The following is a 19,730-nucleotide window of genomic DNA, read 5'->3' as shown; positions in this document are numbered from 1 at the left end:
TGCTACTCGGGCCTTCAAGTTTAGTTCTGCTTCTTTTTTTGAACTTTATGTGTCTTTGTGGTTTACTTTTTGGGTATGAAAAGCTGGTTGGTCTATGCTTCTGGTTCTCTCTTTTGATTTTATATTGGAGTAGCTGGATTGCTTTTGTCTTCAGGAGTTCCCACAGAGGCCCAGTTCAGATGAGGGTCAGGTGTTTTCAGGCTTTCTCCTAAGGTCCTGATCCCTCCAGGAAAGTTATTGGCCTCAGGAATTTGGGGGTTGGATTGGCCTGGGAGTCTGGCTCAGGAAAGATGCCAGTCTAGGGCAGCTGGTGGCCATACCACCAAGAGATGCAAAGGCAGATGGGGCGGGAAGAAGCCCCAAGGCCTCCCGGGGACTGCACTGAGGATCTGGGTTGGTCTGGATGCAAAGGATCAAGAAGAGGAAAGGTCAGCCCCCAGAGTCTCAGAAAGAGGCTGGCAGGTGGTGCAGGCCCAGGAAAGCAGAGGGAGGTGAGGGCGGGACCAGACCCTGAAGCAGAGCTCCTGGGGCCCAGAGAAGGCACTCTGTTGGTCTGGATGAAAAGGATCAGGGAGCAGTATTGGTTTCCCAGGTGACTGGGGGCCCCAAGACAATGAATGGGGCAGGGCCCAAACTTGGAGGAGAGAAAGTCAGTGAGATGGGAGGGTGAATGAGGCTGGGGGAGTCAAGGCAGGGAGGGCGCAATGGACTTACCCCAGAGAGAGGCCTTTGGGTAGGAGTGAGGCCTGCAGGCCCAGAGAAGTACAGGGAGGTAAGGGTGGGGCCAGGCCCAAAGGCAGAGCTCCTGGGGCCCAGAGGAGGTACTACCTTGATCTGGATGAAAAGGATCAGGGAGCAGTATTGGTTCCCCAGGTGTCTGGGGCCCCAAGACAAGGAATGGGGCAGGGCCCAAACTCGGAGGAGAGAATGGCAGCAGACTTTAAAAAATATTTTATTCATTATTTTATGTGTGTGAATGTATTGCCTGTGTGTATGGAAGTGCACCCATGTCATGCAATGCCTGAGGAAGTCAGAGAGTGCCGGATCCCCTGGAACTAGAGTTACAGACAGGTGTTGGCTGCCATGTGGGTGCTGGGAATTGAACCCAGGACCTCTGCAAGAGCAGTCTGTGCTCTTAACTTCTGAGCCATATTTCCAGCTCCTTATTATCCTTGTTTCACAGAGAGTTTTAAAAGCTTGCCCAAGATCAGGTTGCTATAAATTATGGAGCCATGATTCCAACACCATCTGTCTGGATGCTCAGCATGCCCTTTTCACCTTCAGACCTTTCTAGAAGGCAGTGACTCCAGTTCCCTCATATCCTCTATTTCCTTCTCGTTCTTTGGCACTGCTTCCTTGGAGTCTCTTAGTTATTATTTCTACTGCACAAATTGCCTGTGCCAATTTTCAACAAATCTGACAACATTGATTTCTTTCCTTTTTAATTCCTAAAATAATTTTAATTTTTTTTTCCACTTTGAATCTGTTCTTGTTTTAAGGGTACTGCATCTTTAAGTCTTCTCAGGAGTTACTCATTCTACAAATTTCCTGTGTCAATATGACTCCTATTATTTCTTCAGTAACTAGTTCTTTGAAGTGTGGGGTCCATTTTTCATGCCATTTGCCTTTACTCAAATATGAATTCAATAAAATATCTGCTTATAGAATGTATTTCTGTAACTTTTTTTTTTTTGGTCATTTTAAGACAGGGTCTCTCTGTAGCCCCAGCTGGCCTGGAACTCACTGTGTAGACTAGGCTGTCCTTGAACTCACAGAGATCTTCCTGCCTCTGCCTCCTGGGTGCTGAGTTTAAAGGCCTTCACAACCACATCTGGCTATTTCCGTAATCTTAATAGAAATTTCTGGCTGCTTATCCTTTAACAAACTTTCTGTTTATAGAAGCCTGTCTCCAACCCTGGTGGAGGGCCAGTCTTATTCTTGCCTTTTAAGGGCACAGCACCCACCTTACCTGCTGGAGGGCAGTCTCCAAAACTTGTGTGCTAGGTCACAGAGTGATATGGAGAAAGCATAGCTGTGCCGTTATCCATTTGCTACAGTTTATATTGCTTTTGAGATGGTGTATCATGCAGCCCACACTGGCCTCACGCTCAGTAAGTAGCTGAGATTGATCTTGAATTTCTGATCCTCCAGCCTCTACCTCTCCAAGGATCACAGGCATGTGCTACCTACCATGCCTGGTCTATGTGGTGCTGGAGCATGAACCCAAGCCTTCATGCATGACAGGCAAGCACCCATCCCCAGCCCAGTTTGTCCCTGTTTCTGACCAAAGATTCTATGAAATGGCCAAGTCCCGTCCTCTTTGTCCCCAGGTACACAGCTCATGATGTATGACATATTGATTTTGTGGAATCTTCTGATATGAAACCAATGTGCTTTACCTTGAGCAGAAATACTGTGGTAATATAGATGAAATTAGTATTGTCAACATTTATGACTGCCTTCACTTATTTTGGCTTCTAGCCCCAGGCAGTGTCATTTGGACATCTTGACTCTTTTCTGTTCCATTCTGAGAAATACCGTAACTTCATTTTACTCTGACTTAGCACAAATCAAAACCATATTACATCATGATGGCTTCAAATCAGTGACATTAGATAAAGCTAATGATGCTGCCAGCACACACACACACATAATTCTAGTAGCTTTAAAAGGTTTTTTTTTGTTTGTTTGTTTTGTTTTTTTTATGGCCAGCATCAATTTCAGCAGTGTTTTTCTGGCTATTGGACTGTGCTGTGTTTAATTCCTTGATTGCTGTTCTTAGAAAGTCTGCTGTTTGGTTATTTTAGATGGATATTTCCAATAGTGCAAAAGACAAATGTACCCACAGTTAGAATTTTTTGGCCAGTTGATCATTATGTTAGTAAACAGAACTTCTTTTAAAAACCATTTGGTTACTTTGTATTTTGAAGACATTTGAAATCCCTCCTCTGCCTCACCTGAAGTGTCCCCACTTCACTTGGGAGGTGAACAGCAGCGCAGCTGAGGATCGGACATGACACCATCCTCCTGGGCATGCATTTCACCATCGTTTTTCTCCTTGCCTTACAACAGCCTTGCATTTGACACATGGAGGGCCTCATCTTAGAGGTGCACCATGGTTGAGATCAGTTAACTCATACGCACAGTACCCTGAGTTGAATATCTGGGGCTCTCTCGCTCCAAAGCCTATAACCCGTTTGATTTGGTGGGTTATGAAATGCCAGTGAGACTAAGCATTGCAGTGGACAGGGGAGAACCATGTGATAGCATTTCTGTTCTATCCTTGAACTCTCTGTAGATGGAACGCTTGTGGGAAGATGGGAAGTGGGAAGGGTCTCCAGGCCTCACAAGCTGCCTCTGATTTTTCCTTCTTTCTTTTTTTCTTTCTTTTCCTTTCCCGGGGCCACTCTGGCCCTTCATGCAATCTTTCAGAATCTGAAACTGGTCCAAGGTAGGGCTGGGTTGATAATGGTGTTAGCTTGTTCAGGTCTTAACCATAGGGTAACTTTTACATGAAGAAAGGCAAACAAAATGCAGTAAACAAGGAATGAACCAGGCATTAAAATGGCGATTACTTTCTTTACTGCTGAGTAGAACTCCATCGTATAAATGAACCACATCTTCATTATCCACTCGTCAATTGAGGGACACTTAGGTTGCTTCCATCTCTTAGCTATTGTGAAAAGAGCAGCAACAAACATGGATGTACAAGTGTTTCTGCAATAGGATGAGTTCTTTGGGTATATGCCAAGGAGTGGTATAACTGGATCAAATGGTGGGTCCAGTTTTAGTTTTTTGAGGCTTCTCCACACTGCTTTCCATAGGGGTCGAACAATTTTGCAATCCCACCAGCACTGGATGAACATTTCCTTTTCCCCACATCCTCTCCAACATTTGGTATCATTTGTTCTCTTGATCTTAGCCAGTCTGACTGGGGTAAGATGAAGTGGTTTTAATTTGCATTTCCCTAATTACTAATGATGTTGGACACCTTTTAAGATGCTTCTTAGCCATCTTTATTTCTTCTTTTGAGAACTATTCAGCTCCTTAGCCCATCTCTTAATTGGGTTATTTCCTTTTTTGAGTATTTGTTTATTGACTAAGTGAAGTAACACAGACTCAGAAAAACAAACGACATATGTTCTCTCTCATATATGGATCCTAGCACCAAATCCTTATAAGTGAGTATGTATCCAGACATAACTATAGGCACCAGGATAATGAAAAGGAACCAGGGAGGTAAAGGAAAAGAAAGAACCTAAAAAAGAAGAATGTAGGAAATAGGTGTTACTAAGGGATAGATGGATAAAAATGGGGTTATTTTAATGGGAGTGGGGAGGGAGGGTTATACAAGAAACTTGGGGATAAAGGGAAAGAAGGAGCTCAAGAGAGGTGGGACCATAGGAGAAGGGTATTATTAAGGGAGAAATGGGGAAAATGGGGGTACTTTAAATGGGGAAACCATGGTGGAAGGGTTAGACAATGAGAGAGATAGATAATGCCTAGCTAGTTAAAAAAAAAAAAACAGAGGGAATCATTTTAGTCCGACAATCTACTGACAAATTATACATACAACTAGCTCAAGGAACAAAATATGTGTCTAGTCAAGGTTTATCTGAAAACATTTGGTTTTTGCTCAAGCCTTATCTACATAGTGCATGGTAATTAAAAGGACCAGATTGGTGGAACTAACCTTCTTGGATGTTTAACAGCCATACTTTGAGGCCTATACTAATCTGTTCAGGGGGACTTAAAGGACAGTTTTTGCTCCTTGCTCTCCAATGTCGACTAAGTTCCAGGGGACTATAATGTCCTGTAACTGTAGCGAGTCACCTGTCCTCTTGATCAAGGAGGCCCCACCAGATGGACTTGAACCATTGTCCAGTATACAAAGAGGAGCGTCAGCACAGAGGAAACATTTCCTCCATGCTTCCAAGTGAAGCCATCCACAGTCAAGCAGGACCTTTGACTTATCTTCACGTAGATGGAACTGGTAAAAGAAAGGAGCCAGGGACTCCTCCCAAACCCATGTGACCCCTGAGGAACAGATCCTCAAAAGACCTTAAGAATACAAATAAATTGATTTATTTGGGCCAACTGTATGGTCTTAAACACCCAAAAGGAAAGTATAACCAAAGATTAAAACGATAAGTATAATTCTTTAAGAGTCCATGTGTGTAGCTAAAGGCTACATTACAAGAAACAATGACAGACAGGAGATACCTTCCTTTGAGTTGTTGGCCAGGGTGGCCCAAGAGACTCCCAGACAATAATCCAGCATAGAACTGGGAAAATGAACAGTAGACCCCACACCAATCTTATCTAAAGGCATAATGACAACTGATTGATGCTAGATAAGGAAGAGCTGATCTTCCTAACACAAGGAACTCTAGATAGGCTGATTAGACTCAGCGGATGGATTTGTACTGGGTAACGCCTGGGGACACTGACCACACAGTGGACAGTAACAGGGATGACAGAGTATATGGGCCCCAGTGGTGGGGGGAGGCTATGGGAGGGTGCCATTTGGAATGCAGGTATAAAGATGAATAAGATTGTTTGAGATCTTTTGTATGAAATACACACAAAAAAAATCAATAAATTTTAAAAAATGAGGTATATCTGAGGAAGAAGCATAAAATTTTGCTTCATGTTAATTAGTAGATATGAAAAACATTACCATTGAAATCTACTTGATGGCTTTATATCCGTGCTCAGGTGCCAAGGATCTCAGAAAGTAACTGACTGTGACTAGTAATAATCAGATATATAGAAATTAGAGATGCATGTGCAAACATCTAAGTGTTAGTTGCATTAAAAATGAGTTTTTCTGTATGAAACAGTATATTTTAAAATGAAATGGAGATCTTTTTTAAAGGTTAAAACTGCATTCAATTTTATGTCTTATGGGGTTTATACTGAGTACAATAATGTGTAACTGTATTAATTCAACACTGTGAACCTAAAAATTACAGCCAATATTGAAAGTGATGCATCTTTGCTCTGGAAACTGTTATTGACTATGTCAATGCTATTGTAATAAAATGCTTCTACTATTTATGTGGTTATTAAATAAATTTTTTTTTATGGTGATTACTGGGCTTGTAAACAAAACACCCTCAGCCAGGCCTGGTAGTACATGCCTCTAATCCCAGCACTTGGGAGGCAGAGGCAGGTTTATTTTGATATATCACAGTGAAAGATTTATCGTCCTCTTTTTTTTTTTTTTTTTTTTTTTTTTTTTAAAAAAAAAAAAAAAAAAAAAAAAAAAAAAAAAAAAAAACCAAAACAAAAACACCCTTATAGCCCAAGGCAGACAAAAGCTGCTACCTGTATCAGGACCTCTTGAAGACACTGCATTTGTCCCTCTCACTCCACTGGGTTTCCTGAATAAATACTTGACCAGATATATAACTTCCAAGTGCTTTTGTAGTGTTCTCTTGTAGAACTTGAGTAATTTCACAGTCAGACAAGGCCATGCTGTGACTCTTGATGGACTGAAACAAAAAGGTTATTGTGTAGCCTGTTAGAACAGCACAGGTGAGAGCTGCCAGTCCAGTACTGACAAGCATCCTCATGCTGGCCAAAATTGCTGTTTTTCACTGTTCATTGTAAAACTCCTTGGCTTAGTTTCTTTTCCTGTTTCTGTGATTAAAATACCCTGACAAAAGCAACTTAAGGAAGAAAGGGTTTGCTTGGCTCACAGTTCCAGGTTGCAGTCCATCATTGTGGGGAAGCTAAGGATCAGGAACTTCAGGCAGCAGGTCACAACCACAGTCAAGGATAAGCACAATGAATTCATGCATGGATGCTAGTGCTCAGCTTGCTTTCCAGAGTCATACATTCTAGAATCCACTGCCCAGAGAATAGTGCTGCACCCAGTGGGCTGGGCTTCCTACGCCAATGAATGTAATCAAGATAATCCCCCACAAACATGCCCATCGGCCAACCTGATCTACGCACTCAGCCTTCTCAGGTGATTCAAGATTGGGTTAAGTTGACAAAACTGTCATAACACCCAAGCCAGATTATCATAAGCACTCTCCCAATCAACTAACACAAGTCCCTGTCCTATGAGGAGCCCAATCTGATGTCTTCTTACTAAGACTCCCCACAGTTCCCTACACTGTGTCTTCTTTGCTGCAACAAGTCAGCAAGCCCAGATTTTCAACTATAGGTGTGTTCCTGGTATCTTTAACTGGAGGATACTGACAATACTATGCTGTCATAGTAAATATCTAATATTTAATTGTCATCTGCCATGTGCCAGGTACTGCTCTAAATACACACACACACACACACACACACAGAGAGAGAGAGAGAGAGAGAGACAGAGAGAGAGAGACAGAGACAGAGAGACAGAGACAGAGACAGAGACAGAGAGAGAGAGAGAGACAAGGCTGAGACAAGGTAGCTATGTAGAGCAAGCTGGTCTCAAATCCATGATTCTTCTGCTTATGTCATCCCCCGAGTGCTGAGATTACAGGTACATACCACCAAGCCTGGTGCAGAATTGTTAATTTATACCTTGTGAGGGATAGCTTTACCAACTAGAGTGCAAAGTCAAAGTACAGTCCTTTTGATCTTTTTACAGGTTTCCAGCACCATTTTGCACAGTTGTATAGTTCCTTTCCCTCTACCTTTTCATTGACATCATGCATTTGTTATACATATCTTGTATATCCTCTGACTTACCTGATTTACAAAATTTTCATACATCAAGTTCACTCTACTATAAAGGTTATGCATTTGACAAGCACAGGGTTTTATGCGTTCACCACAACAGTACCATACTGTTCAGTCCCACAACCTTTATGAAGCCCTCTGCTTATGATCAAAGCATTCCCAGGCATCCATTTCAGACTTATATCTCCACTTGGTGCTCAGTGTGTAGTGAGCAATCTATCCTGTAATGCATCATGTTAGACAGTAGTTCTCAATCCAGACTGCACGCTAGAATTACCTAGGAATATTAAAGAAGCAAAACAGAAAACATATACCTGACTTTACCTCCTAGTATCATCTGGCTTAACTGGTTTGGGGTGTAGGTCTGGGCACTGGGACTTTGAAAAGCACTACAGATGTTCACAGTTCAGGACACTGACATTGGATGCTTCTGTAACTTGTTGGATCTAGATGCCTTTTTATAAAAACAAATGATTAGTTGATGCATTCATACTACTTTGGATCAGGATATGAATTATGTAAGTTTTGAGAATAGGCAATATAGCAAGGATCGGTTTCACATAGTAATCATGTGTACAGAAACATATTTATCTTTTACTCTAACTGAGCTCAAAGTGAAGCTCAATTTCTACTGATGTAGGTAAGTTTAACTTGATTTTGATATATCAAATGCCTTGATTACTTCTAATTTTAAATTCGCAGTTTTGGTAGTTGAGTTCCACATTGCTCTTTCTCCTTCTCTGTTCATTTTTCTCTTGGTACAACCTTAGTTTAGTCTAGGTGGCTTCGGGTGGTACAGACATTAGAGGAAGCTTTTCTGCTATAGTTTTCTCTTAGATCAACCTGGAAAGCATGGGTGATTTGTTCTGAGGACATTGATCATATTCCAGGTGAGGCTGGTCATGACCTCTACACTCCTCAGTGCTGTGGAGCCTCTGAAGTCCAGCCACCTTCCCCCAACAACCTCTGGCTTATGTTTGTTACCCAAGTGTCTGTTATAGGCTCTCCTGGCCCTAGGTTTTGGTGATGCTCTGGAATGTTAGGTTTTGGAGCTCAGAATATAGGAACAATAGGAGAGAAAGAAAGAGGCCGCACCTGACAGACAGATAAGAGTGCATTTATTCAAGAGCAGAGAGTGACAGCAGCCTTCCCTCAAGCTGGGGGCAAGTGTGCTGGGGCCAGGGTCACTGGGGATTATATAGGGTACAGCTGTGACTGACTATGTGCAGATCAGGGGCACTCATGAGAATTTTACGGTCCCCTTCCTCTTGGCACTGTTTGCTCCAGTTTATCTTGAGAAACAGAGGTTTGTGATCTCTTCTTCCTGGGACTGTTTACCCAAGCAAGACAGGTTCTCTTGGGAAACAAGCTGTCTCTACAAGCAGTCCTCCCAGGGTGTAGGTGAGTAACTGATCAATAGGGGCAGCAGCAGTCTCGGAGGACTGACTTCTGGTTTCTATCATGGCATGCTACCTGCTTTTAATTCTTAGCTGCCCCCTGGGAACCTCTCCAGGTGACATGGGAACCTTGCAGACACCTTGGTAGATTACCCCATGTCTCTTTTAGGCCTGTTCTGTACCTAGATCTGTCCTCAACCATGTCTATCTACTGTAGTTGTCCCCTCCTAGAATTCCAACAGAAAACAGGCTGTCAAATCCTCAGTTTGGGGATCCCCAGGCCTACCTGGGGTGTGCTTGACATTCCCCTACACTACAACCCCCAAGTGGGGCCATGGAGCTGAGACTCATCCTGCTCTAAAACTCTCACTCTCCTTTCTCCATTTCTGCCACAATAGAAAGAGGACATGGCAGGAAAACCAGTCACATTAGTTCTCTTTCATCATGAATCCCATGCTCGCTGTTTCTGAGCTTTGCTGATGATACTGCCAAGATTTTAGACTTAAAAAGCCAAAAAGAAAACAGGCTTTCCTCTCAAGAATCTGACTCTTCAAATAATGTTCTTGGGCTTTCAGTCTACTGCTGTTTCTGTGTATCTCTTAAAAATAAGCTGGGCGTGATGGCACAAGCCTTTAATCCCAGCACTTGGGAGGCAGAGGCAGGCGGATCTCTGTAAGTTCAAGGCCAGCATGGTCTACATAGTGAGTTCCAGGACAACTGGGGCTACAGGAAGACCCTGTCTCAAAAAGATTAAAAAAAAAAATTCCACTCAGATATCATGTCTGTGGTCTGGGATATTATTGGCCTTTTGCTTCAAAGCAGAGAAAGGCATTGATGGAAGTGGCACAAGAAAAATGTGGCAAAGAAAAATCTATATTGACGTCTCAAAGCAACATCCTTTTATCATCATGTGGTATGGACCCATTGTTTTAATTTGTAGCTGGGTACATTTGGAAGGCAAAATGAGTGGAAAGCAAAATGATTTCCATACAAGCATTAACAATAAATGTCAGCAAGATACATATATATATTAAAGACCTTTCCTCTCATATGGCAGTAAAAGCTGGAAACATATCTGAGGATTGGATCTACAACAAATGTGGTCAAGACCTAAGCAAATGGGAATAGAATAGCAGTATCTGTTCTGTGTATATTTCAAGGTGTCACTGTCAAAGTGACAGTTGCAGGTAATTATTCACAGGGACTTTAGTTAAAGTCTCTTGTGATAAAAACAAAACAAAAATGCATCAAAGTGCAAAAACCCACCAAAAAAAACCAGACTATAACTGTGTTCAAAGTTAAAAGATGAGGGCTGGACAGATCGCACATTGGTTAAGTGCTTTTGATGCTGTTGCAGAGAAGCAGAGCTCCATTCCCAGCACCCATGTCATGCAGCTAACGACCACCTGTAACTTCAGCTCCAGACATCAATACCCTCTTCTACGCACACACACACACACACACACACACACACACGATTAAAAATAAACCCTCAAAGTTAGAAGATGAGTAACCACACTTTCTTCTGTGCTCAGCTGGAGAGGCAGCTGATGATGCAGAACGAGATGAGAGAAAGACAAATGGCTATGCAGATCGCCTGGTCTCGAGAATTCCTCAAATATTTTGGAACTTTTTTTGGCATTGCAACCATCTCTTTAACAGCTGGGTATGTTTACTGTTTATTTTAAGATTTTCTTTTTTATTATTGATTGTTTTTGTTTTATGAATATTAGTGTATTACCTGCATGTATGTAAATGCACCTGTGTTATGCAATGTCCACAGAGGTCAGAAGAGGATGTCAGATCCCACGGAACTGGAGTTACAAACAGTTGTTAACCTGTGTGGACGCTGGGAATCAAACCTGGGTCCTCTGGAAGAGCAGCCAATGTTCTTAACCACTGAGTCATCTCTCCAGCCCCTACTTTAAAATTTTCTTCATTGAAGCAGTCTTAAGTTAGCTAAGATCAGACTTTGGTTTCAAGAGTTTATGTGTAAACAAACTTCTAGCTTACCCTGGGGTTCCTCTTAGAACCAGCAGTAACAGTTAATTCTGACTTTAGTTTTGGATTATTTTTGTCATTTTCTCCACTTCATAAGTTAGAGAGAGGGCTGAGTTGACACCAAGATGGATGGCCTCTATGGGTTTGTCCCCAGAAGCCCCGAGTGGCCACTCGCAATCCTTAACCAGTTTATAAGCAGGAGTATGAGCCTCAAAGTCAAATAAAGGTTAACCAGTCATAGACCCTTCCCTTGAGAACCAAAGAGCCTGATGAGGTATGCTGGGTAAGGAAATTCAAGTTCTGTAGAAGACTCATATGAATGAAGTAACTTCTGACGTGGAGCACATGCTTCCAAAAAGCAGGTACGAGTATAAACATGTGTATTTGCAGGTTTTTGGTTGACACTGATTCTTTCTTATTTTTGAAACAGAGCAATAAAGCGAAAGAAGCCAGCCCTCCTCATCCCTATAGTTCCGTTAAGCTTTGTCTTCACCTACCAGTATGACTTGGGCTATGGAACTCTTCTACAAAGAATGAAAAGTGAGTCTTGATAAACTAGAGTTTCTGTTTCTTAATTCATATTTTAGTTCAAGAGTCTTCTCTTGGGGCTGGGGAAATAACTCAGTTAGTAAGGTGCTTGCTTTGTAAGCATGAGGGCCCGAGTTCAATCCCCAGAACCCACATTAAAAAGCTGGTGCAAGTAATCTCAGCTAGGGAGGCAGAGATAGGCAGATCTCTGGGGCTCCCTAGACAGCCAGAATTCAGTGAATTCTAGGCCGTAAGAAACCCTGTCACAAAAACAAAAACAGGGTAGATAATGCCTGAGAACACTGAAGGTTGACCTTGGGCCTCCACAAGCATGTATATATATGTGAACATGTACACATAAAATAATCCCTCTTTATTGAGTCCTTAAAGAGTCTGAAAAGATAGTTTTTCTAAGCTTCTAATGACCAGCATTTCTGGTCCCTCCAACACAAGGATATCTGAAGTTAGCTCTTATTACTCCTAAGAACTCACTGTTAAATTTTTTGAAATTTTGAAAAGTGAATATTAAACATAGTCACACATTAAAAATTAAATTATATAGAATTATAGACTTACATTTACACATATACATTTATATAGACTTATAATTAAATTATATTAAATAATATTGAGTTATATTTAAAATAAGGTGAGAAATCCCAGAACTCACCTGTTTCTTTTTTTTAAATTTTATATATTGTTTTTATTTCATGTGTATGAGTGAGTGTATTGCATGCTTGGATGTATGCCCATGTCATGCAATGTCCACTGAAGTCAGAAGAGGGTATCATCCCCTGGAACTGAAGTTACAGATGATTGTTAGCTGCAATGTGGGTGCTGGGAAACCCAGGTCCTCTGAAAGAGTAGTCAATGCTCTTAATCACTGAGCTATCTCTCTGGCCCCAAGAACTCATCTGTTTCTAATTATTTTCTTATAAAATCTTACACTATTTGTATTCATTGTATCTGCATTATGCAAATGCAGGAACAGTAAACAGACAGAACAAGGCACAGCTACAGCCTCAATTTTAGTGGCAGCCTTTGTAAGCTTGAGGTTGGTTGTGATAGGAGTATTTATGTTGTGGGAGCTTGCTAGCATCAAATCAAGCTTGACTTTGTACTTAGTTCATCTTCTAGACCAGGGACTGGCAAATGTTGACATTCTAAACCTTTGACAGTGAACTCAAATGCTTACTTTAAGTATTCTTTGTATACTATATATTTATTTTTAGTGACAATTTGCAATTCGTTTGTTAAGTATATATTATATATTGATCAAATCAGGACAGTTATATCCATCTCCTCATGCATTTATCATTTCTTTTTTGTTTTGTCTTGTTTCTGAGGGTCTCTCTCTCTCTCTCTGTAACCCAGGCTGGCCTTGAACTCATGGGCTTCTTGCCTCAGCCTCCTGAGTGCTGGAATTAGAGATGTGCACCACCACACCCAGTTCTGGTATATATTCCTTCTATTTTTCAGAATCCATCATTGTGTTTCCTCAGAGTGATCTGTCACTTCTTCTGGGAAAGATGGGTGAAATTTCATAAATGTGTGAGATTTAGGGACATGAATCCATACAGTGTTACAGTATATCACTGGAGCAGCAATCAAGCCTTCTCACAAAATGCTAGTGACCCCTTTTTATCTTACATATTTCTGTACTTTATTTTAGGTGAAGCTGAAGGCATACTGGAAACAGAAAAGAATAAGTTGGAGCTGCCAAAAGGAATGATCACTTTTGAAGGCCTTGAAAAAGCCAGAAGGGAACAGAGTAAATTCTTCATAGAGAAATGAAGCTATGTTTACCCACCACATCACGAAGCACAGAATCGTTGGCTTGAATCGTGGTTTTTACAGTTTTTTAAATGGTCGAGATTTTGATATAATGGATTTTATTTTAAAATATTAAAATACAAACTGAGTTTGTTGAACTATTTTAAAACAAAATTTATAACACAGCATCATGGAGGTATTCTAACTAACATTCAACTTTCCTCTACATATGTGATTTTACAATTTTCTTAATGTAAAATTAATAAATTATATTGCTCTGCATCTCTGGAAGCAAATGCCCTGCTGTCTGCAGTTCTAGCACACAAACTTTCCACTACATATTCTCTCACAGGTGCTCCTGTTGTTATGTCCTACCTCACACAATAGAATACTGATCACCAATGTACACTAAACTTACTATACAGACACTGTTCTGGGTGTTGGGTGCACATTCCTGTAACCACTACAGTAAGTCCAATTTACACCATCCCTCCAGATGCAAATCCTACTCCAACCATAGCTACATAGTAAAACCCTATGGCTAAAGACATCACATACTTTGGCTTCAGGACATAGAGAAATCAATCTCAAACCAGTAAGGAAACTTCTTCCCTGATGGCTAGCTTTCACAGTGCTGGAAGGTGCTGTACAGGTTGCTAGGAGAGAAAAGAAAGCAATGGTCTTATCCAGCTCTGGACTCTGCATGCTGCAGTACTGATCTGCCAAGCAAGATGTGCTCACTGGTGCAATAGTGCCATCACTGTTATGGGAGTAACCAACTGCTTTCTAATTGAATTTGAGGCCTGTTTCACAGGAGGGATTTCATACTTGGTACTGCAAACCTTGTCAAAAGTCTATGGCTGGGGAAGTCATAGGCCATAGGGTAGAACCTATTATTGTTATTTTGACAAATGATCCTGTTGTCAAACTGCCATCTAAATATTTATGTTTATATCCATAGACCTGGGCTGCTCTCAACCTTGGTCAGAGAAGCTTCTTTTGCAGTCAGCAGCAATCAGTGCAGAGAGGTAAAACTGGTCAAAGTGGTAAGAATAAAGAGACCGAGTGCTCCACCACTAATGGGGTATCTTTATCTACCCCACTTCACCCCCAAAGCTTAGGGAACATCACAAAAGAGGAGGTAGAAAACAATGTAAGAGCCAGAGGACGGGACGAAGAACTGTGAAATGCTGTCTTCTGGATGTGACACAGCTGTTGCACCCATGAGCTCATAAAACAGCTGTACCTGTATAAGATCAAGTCAGCCAAAATTCCAGCACAGATGAGGGAGGAACTCAAAAGGCCCTACCCCAAACTGAGGAGCTATTGACAGTTGATAGCTGCTGGGGGAGGAAGAATCATTCTTTGGGTGTTGGACCACTGTTAAGTGGCCATTCTCCAATGGATGCCTCAACACCCATGAACATATGTGAGGAGCACTAACTGGACTCAATGGGTTACTTAAAAAATTAAAAAGAGGACATGAAATTTGGAGGTGGAAGTGTGGGGAGGAGATAAAGGGAGGGAGTTGGGGGGGGAAATGGAAGGTTGATACTATGTTTCATTGTATACATGTATGAAATCCTCAAGGAATTTAAAAAAAAAGATAGAGGAAGAAAACATGATTTCCTCTCATTTAGTCTGCATGGAGCCAGGCATAATGGTATACCACCATAATCCCAGCTAATCAGGAGGTTGAAACAGGAGTTCTTAAGTGTGTGGTTAGCCTAGGTGATGTAACAAGACTGTGTCACACACAAAAAATAATGTGTATAATATTGGTAAGCTAATGGGTACCTAAAATGATCCACAGAGCATTTTAAATTTATAATTATATTTGCTATCCAGATTTTCCTGACAAAATCTAGTCAATGTTCACCAAGTATACATGTAAGGCCCCTGAAAGGCTGTACTAGCTAAAGACCTTCCATGGATTGGCTGCTGTGTAATCTAGCCATGCCTTTGACCCCCTGGGGAGCCCCAAGATACTCATTTATATTGACTTCTTGTCTTTTTAAAAATATTTTTTAAAATTGTATTTATTATTTTTATTTTAAGTGTATGTGTGTATTGCCTGCATGTATGTAAGTGCACCCGTGTCATGCAATGCCCTCAGAGGTCAGAAGAGGCTGTCAGATCCCCTGGGACTGGAGTTATGGACAGTTGTTAGCTGCCATGTGGGTGTTGGGATTTGAACCTGGGTCTTCTGCAAGAACTACCAGTGTTCTTAACTGCTGAGCCATCTCTCCAGCCTTGACTTCTTGTCTTGATGTTGATGCACATTCATATACATATTCCCTATAATGGTTGTTCCTAATGCGTAGTGAGGGAAAAATCAAAGCCGATCTATTAAGCAGTTGCTTTGAAGCCCAGCTATGTTAGAATGTAGTCCGATTGTCCTTAGACTTGTTGATTATTCTAGACTTTTCCTCTTACGATTACATCACCCTTTCATTGAAAAGACAGACATTTTATCTGTGACTCTTGTTTTTTCTTAGTCATTTATGCTAAGAAACACTTAGCATATACTTTTATTATGATTATTAACTCCAAGTCACCCATTAGACACTGTAATTTCCAAATACTGAAACAGCTATGGTCTCTTCTCAGCTAGTTTATAATCACCACAAACTTCTGTGTTGTTACAAGAGGAATGAAGAGCTAACCATGAGAAAATATGTCTGTGGAGAGAATAAGAAACTAAAGTCATGAATCAAGGTTTATAGATTAAACTAAGCAACCTTAACCAATGTCTTCAGCGATCAGAAACAAAGCTGGGGGGCATCTAACCCCCTTTCTACTTCCAAGACTTGCTGGCTCAGCAAAGCTAGGTGCATGAAGTATCTTATTCAGGGATGAAGGACATAGATATGCATCTAGAAATTGTCTGCAGCAGAAAGACCATGGAAATCATTTCATAATAATTAAAACTTAGTTTATGACATTTCAGTACCTAAGTATTCTGAATGTTTTCAATTCACACTTAAGTGAGAGCACTGTGCATCTCCAAAATTTTCCAGAGTTTTACATCTGAAAAGAGTAGTTCCTACTAAAACCCAGGTGTCTAGAGTATCTCTGAATAGTGTCCAAATCGATTTTAAAATACAGCAATTTGCCGGGCGTGGTGGCACAGCTTTTAGTCCCAGCACTTGGGAGGCAGAGGCAGACAGATCTTTGTGAGTTCAAGGCCAGCCTGGTCTACATAGTGAGTTCAGGTCAGCTGGGACTATAGGGGACCCTGTCTCAAAAAAAAAAAAAAAATACAGCCACTTGCTGGGAATGTAGCTCAATGGTACAGTCTTGTCTAGTGTGTATGAGACCCTAGACACTACCCCTAGCATCACAAAGAAAAATCATGTCACACATAATAAGCTTAAAAAAAAAAAAAGGACTGGAGAGATAGCTGAGTGGTCAAGATCACTGATTGCTTTTCCAGGGGACCAAGGTTCAGTTCCCAGTACCCACATGGTAACTAACACCAATTTTTGACTCCAATTCCAGGGGATCCAGGCATGCACGTGGTGCACTTATGTACATGTAGATCAAACACTCATACACATAAAAATGAATAAAAATTTTTTTAAAAATTTGCTATGTCTTAGTGCCATACAAAATATCCAAAGGTGGGTTTATTTTTTAATATTTTATGATTTTTATTTTATATGTATGAATGTATTGCCTGCATGTATGTAAGCACACCTGTGCTGTGCAATACCAGTGGAGGTCAGAAGAGAGTGTCAGATCCCCTAGAACTGGAGTTATGGATGGTTGTCAGCCCCCATGTGAGTGCTGGGAATTGAACCTGGGTCCTCTGCAAGAGCAGCCAGTGCTCTTAAACTGCTGAGCCATCTCTCCAGCCCTTATAGGTGGGGTTAGAAGTACATTGGGTTATGTATTAGTCAGGGTTCTCTAAAGAAACAGAACCAGTAGAATGAATATGTGTGTGTGTGTGTGTGTGTGTGTGTGTGTGTGTGTAGGAATTTACCAGATTAGCTCACAGGATACAGTCTGAGTAGTCCAACAATTGGAGCACCACAGTGGACATGCTGAGAATCCATAGTCACTCACTCCACAAGTCTGGATGTCTCAGTAGTCCCAATCTGGCACTGAAGGACTGATGAATTCCCAAAGATCGGCTAGTGTCAGTCTACAGCATCAAGAGGAACTCACCAGAGAGAGAGAAGGCAAGCAGAAAAAACAAGTGCTCTCGTCTACCATGGCCTTTTATATGGGCGCTGCCATCAGAAGGTAACACCCACATTTAGGGTGTGTCTTCTGGCTTTAGATGATCCAATCAAGAAGATCTCTTTCATTTCAGTTAATCCCAGATCCAATCAAGTTGACACCCAGGATTAGCCATCACAGGTTATGTAGTCATCCTTGGCTACATAATGAATTTGAGGCCAGCCTAGGTTAATCATGGGCTCTTATCTCAAACAACAACAACAACAACAACAACAACAACAAAACCAATAAGAAACAACAGAAAGTGCATGGGTTAGAAGAGGATAGGGAAAGGGCACACTCCAATTGGAAAAACTGGGCTGAGAATGTAGTTCAGTGGTAGAGTGCTTGCCTAACATGTATCAAATCTAGGATTCAATTCCTAGCACTGTAAATATACATATAAACACACACACACATTCACACACACACACACATTCACACACATACACACACATTCACACACACACACACACACTAAACTGCAAAAACACTGCAACCAATATAATCTAAATACCTGCAATTAATGATATATATATTTAAAATATTTTCTTTATTATTTTTATTTTATGTGTATGAGTGTATATCCTGCGTGTATATGAGTGCACCCGTGTCATGCAATGTCTGTGGAGGACAGAAGAGGCTGTCAGATCCCCTGGAACTGGAATTACGGACAGTTGTTAGCTGCCATGTGGGTGCTGGCATTCGAACCTGGGTCTTCTGCAAGAACAGCCAGTGTTCTTAACCACTGAGCCATCTCTCCAACCCCAATTAATGATATATTTTATAAATTTCAACAATTTTGATACATAAATGTCCAAATGTGATATTTTAGAGACTGTAGCCACAATCGAGTTTTTGTTTGTTTTGTTTTAGACAGGGTCTCCCTAGTCCCAGTCTGCCGAGAAGTTACCCCTGGGTGGCCTCAATCTAGCTGAGTTTCACCTGCCTCTGCCTCCCAAGAGCTGGGATTAAAGGCACACTGGTGCTATCATACTGACACCAGAATCTAGGTATTTTTTCTGTTCTACCATCCTGAGAAAGAAGTAAGCTCTTGTTGATAAATTATTATTAAATACATTCTGTTACTCAGACATTGTGGTGTTTCTTGCCCTTCGGGTATGTCTATTTTGTAAAAGGACTGGAAATGTTCCCTTGGGTTTGGCCTTGTGGGTACCCAGAGGAGATTTCAAGAATACTGTGCATGCCATTTTTAACTAACTTCATAAAAGAATAAGAATAAAAAAATGTGATTTATTTTTCTTAGTTTTTACAAAAACTTTATTGAGAATTTCATACATGCATACAAGGTGTTTTGATCAAATCCATGCCTACTCCCTCCCTTCCAACATTCCCCCCTCTGAAGAGGTAACCCTAAAATCTTTTAAGGATTAGATACAAGCTCCCAAATACTTTTGACATTTTTGGCCTTTGGAACAGAGTTATGTTGCTAACAAGCGCAAGGACATTTTGACTTTTAGCCAAGAAACAGGCTACATTTCTTTGGGGTCTTTTTTTTAAAATTCAACAGAGTTTAATTTCAAATGCAATGAATGAAACTTTTAGCAGGTTCGATTTTTAAGAATTATTTATTTAATAACCACATAATTAGAAGAAGCATTTCATGAGAACAGCATTGACATATTTAGCAATTCAACAATTCATATTCAACAATTTCCAGAGCTAAGATGCATCTGTTTCAAAATTGGCTGTAAATTTTTAGGTTTGTAGTTGAATTAATACAGTTATACAATATTGTACTCTGTATAAACCCTTTAAGACATAAAATGAAATGAGGTTTTAAACTTTAAAAAAGATCTCCATTTCATTATTAAAATACAGTTTCATACAGAAATGCTACTAACACTGAGATGTTGGTGCATGTGTCTCTAATCTATATGTATATGATTATTAATAGTCATAATCGTTTGCACTCAGATCCTTGGCACCTGTGTTGTCTATAAAGTCATCGGGTAGATTTCAATGGTAATGTTCATTACCTCTACTAATAAATATGATGTAAACTTTTATTCTTCGTCCTCAAATATAATACAGTTTTTTAAAATTGTTGATTTTTTTGTATGTGTATATCACACAGAACATCTCAAACCATCTGATTCA

General features: G+C 40.7%; 1 protein-coding gene across 3 annotated transcripts in view; it reads left to right on the top strand.

Annotated features, from left to right (window-relative positions):
- Positions 1 to 13,667, top strand: part of Plgrkt (plasminogen receptor with a C-terminal lysine) — a 39,123-nt gene extending 25,456 nt beyond the window's left edge. For all 3 annotated transcript variants that reach the window (XM_008851186.3, XM_017802733.2, XM_008851187.3), the window contains exons 4-6: positions 10,619 to 10,749; positions 11,515 to 11,624; positions 13,285 to 13,667. In XM_008851186.3, the coding sequence (XP_008849408.1) occupies positions 10,619 to 10,749; positions 11,515 to 11,624; positions 13,285 to 13,406 (363 nt within the window). In that variant the 3' untranslated portion in view covers positions 13,407 to 13,667. The remainder of the gene's footprint in view (positions 1 to 10,618; positions 10,750 to 11,514; positions 11,625 to 13,284) is intronic.
- The last annotated feature ends 6,063 nt before the right edge of the window (positions 13,668 to 19,730 follow it).

The sequence above is a fragment of the Nannospalax galili genome, unplaced genomic scaffold (assembly GCF_000622305.1).
Source record: "Nannospalax galili isolate Female #2095 unplaced genomic scaffold, S.galili_v1.0 scaffold86, whole genome shotgun sequence".
Classification (NCBI taxonomy): domain Eukaryota; kingdom Metazoa; phylum Chordata; class Mammalia; order Rodentia; family Spalacidae; genus Nannospalax; species Nannospalax galili.
Note: the sequence above shows the minus strand (reverse complement) of the source record. Positions and strands in the feature narration are given on the sequence as shown.